General features: G+C 38.6%; 1 protein-coding gene across 1 annotated transcript; it reads right to left on the minus strand.

Moving 5' to 3' along the window:
* Positions 1 to 1339, minus strand: LOC105762998 (uncharacterized). Its single transcript, XM_012581003.2, has one exon. It carries the CDS (start codon positions 1085 to 1087, stop codon positions 239 to 241), a length of 849 nt encoding a protein of 282 aa, XP_012436457.1. The 5' UTR covers positions 1088 to 1339; the 3' UTR covers positions 1 to 238.
* Between the last annotated feature and the right edge of the window lie 338 nt (positions 1340 to 1677).

Raw genomic sequence — 1677 nt, forward strand, 5'->3', positions numbered from 1 at the left:
TAAGCATACAATCCAATATATATAAAATCAATAATAATTAATAATCAAAGCACTCTAGTCTTGAATGGAAACTAAGATGGGATACATTGGTGAACCATCAATTGAAAATGTAAAAAGTAAATCATTTATGATAAAGCACTTCTGGAAATGTGCATATTTGTTTTTTTTTCCTTCCCTAACTCAAAATTTTTTTTTCCAAGTATAAAATGAAAAAGAAATAAGCATTGGAAACCTAAATTTAGGCATTCTTGACCTTGGGGGAGTAATTTTTAGCATGAAAATCTGAGAATAAGAACAAAAGAGAAACGATGAAGGCTGCATTGAAGCACCAACTCAAAATCCCTGAGCAGCCTGAACCAGTGAAATGGTAGAAGGCAAGCATCGCCATTATCAAAAAGCTAGACCAGAACTGCACCAGCTGGAAATCTGTGACCATTTTCTTCCACTTTGGGCGAACCCCAAGGGTGCACATCAAGTAATAAGCGTACATCACAACATGGACGGTGCAGTTGGTGACCAGCACCATCGAGAAAGAAGATTGGGCGCTGTTGACGCACACGTAAGACATGATGACCACCATCGAGTGATGGTAGACGTGAAGAAACGACAACCTTTTCATGGAGTTACCGAGGATGATCAAAAGGGTATCCATGAATTCAACGATCTTGGAGAGGTAAAATATGTAGCCCCAGAAAAAGAGAGGTCCCGATGGTGACGTGCGCTTAGGGAAACAAACGAGGGTCCTGAAGTTAGGCACTTGGGAAAAGATTGAGACGAGGCAACCAAGGGCCATGATGAAAGAAAGTGTGACGAGGAAGAGGTTGTGAAGGGCTGAGATTGATTTGAGGATTGGACGTGCAAGGGAAGGCCGAGATACCTGGGAAAGAATGAATGTGAAGGAAATGTAACACAAAACAGTAAGGGCGAGAAAACGTTGGGAGGAGGCTGGAGTTTGGCCATTGTTCCATGAAAACCCCAGGATTTTGGGATGATTCACTAGCCAATCTTCCAAGGTGGGGAAAAAGGGTTGTCTGACAACCAAGCTTCTAACAGTTGAGAAAAGGGTAGGGAAAAATGGTATTTCCATTGTCTTAATTCCCTTTGCAAAACTCTTGTAGTTGATGCTAGGCCGAGAGGGAGTGAAGTGAGCTAGCTAGGAGAGAAATCAGAAATGGTGTGTGAAGACATAAAGGCCAATGGCATTGGATTTTTAAGCAATGAAAAGTTACTTAAATCACTTGATGGATAAATTTTAATTTTGATTTTTTTTATCTGGTTTTAAAACGGTCGCCAATGGATCAATATCATAGCTGGCTGAAACATGGATCAACCAACAAAGCTCCCATCCCATCCCATTGCATTCATCGATACCTACTTACTTTTATCTTTATATTATGGGTCCTCAGTCCTCACTAATGAATTCATTTATCACCACCCTACCATCTACTCTGTTTTTCTTAATTTTTCTCTTTATGACTACGGGGTACGTTTTTGTTAATTACTCATATATCCAATTCAATTTTTATTGTAAGTGAGGCTCCGAAAATTTTGAGTTAAAATTTAAGTTTAACCTTATGTAAATGTGTGAACTTTCTTCAAGATTTATTTTGGTTAGTTAGTTTGATTTAACTTAACTATTTAGTTCGATTCTTTTAATAGCAATAAAACCCTATGCCT

The sequence above is a fragment of the Gossypium raimondii genome, chromosome 12, assembly GCF_025698545.1.
Source record: "Gossypium raimondii isolate GPD5lz chromosome 12, ASM2569854v1, whole genome shotgun sequence".
Classification (NCBI taxonomy): Eukaryota; Viridiplantae; Streptophyta; class Magnoliopsida; order Malvales; family Malvaceae; genus Gossypium; species Gossypium raimondii.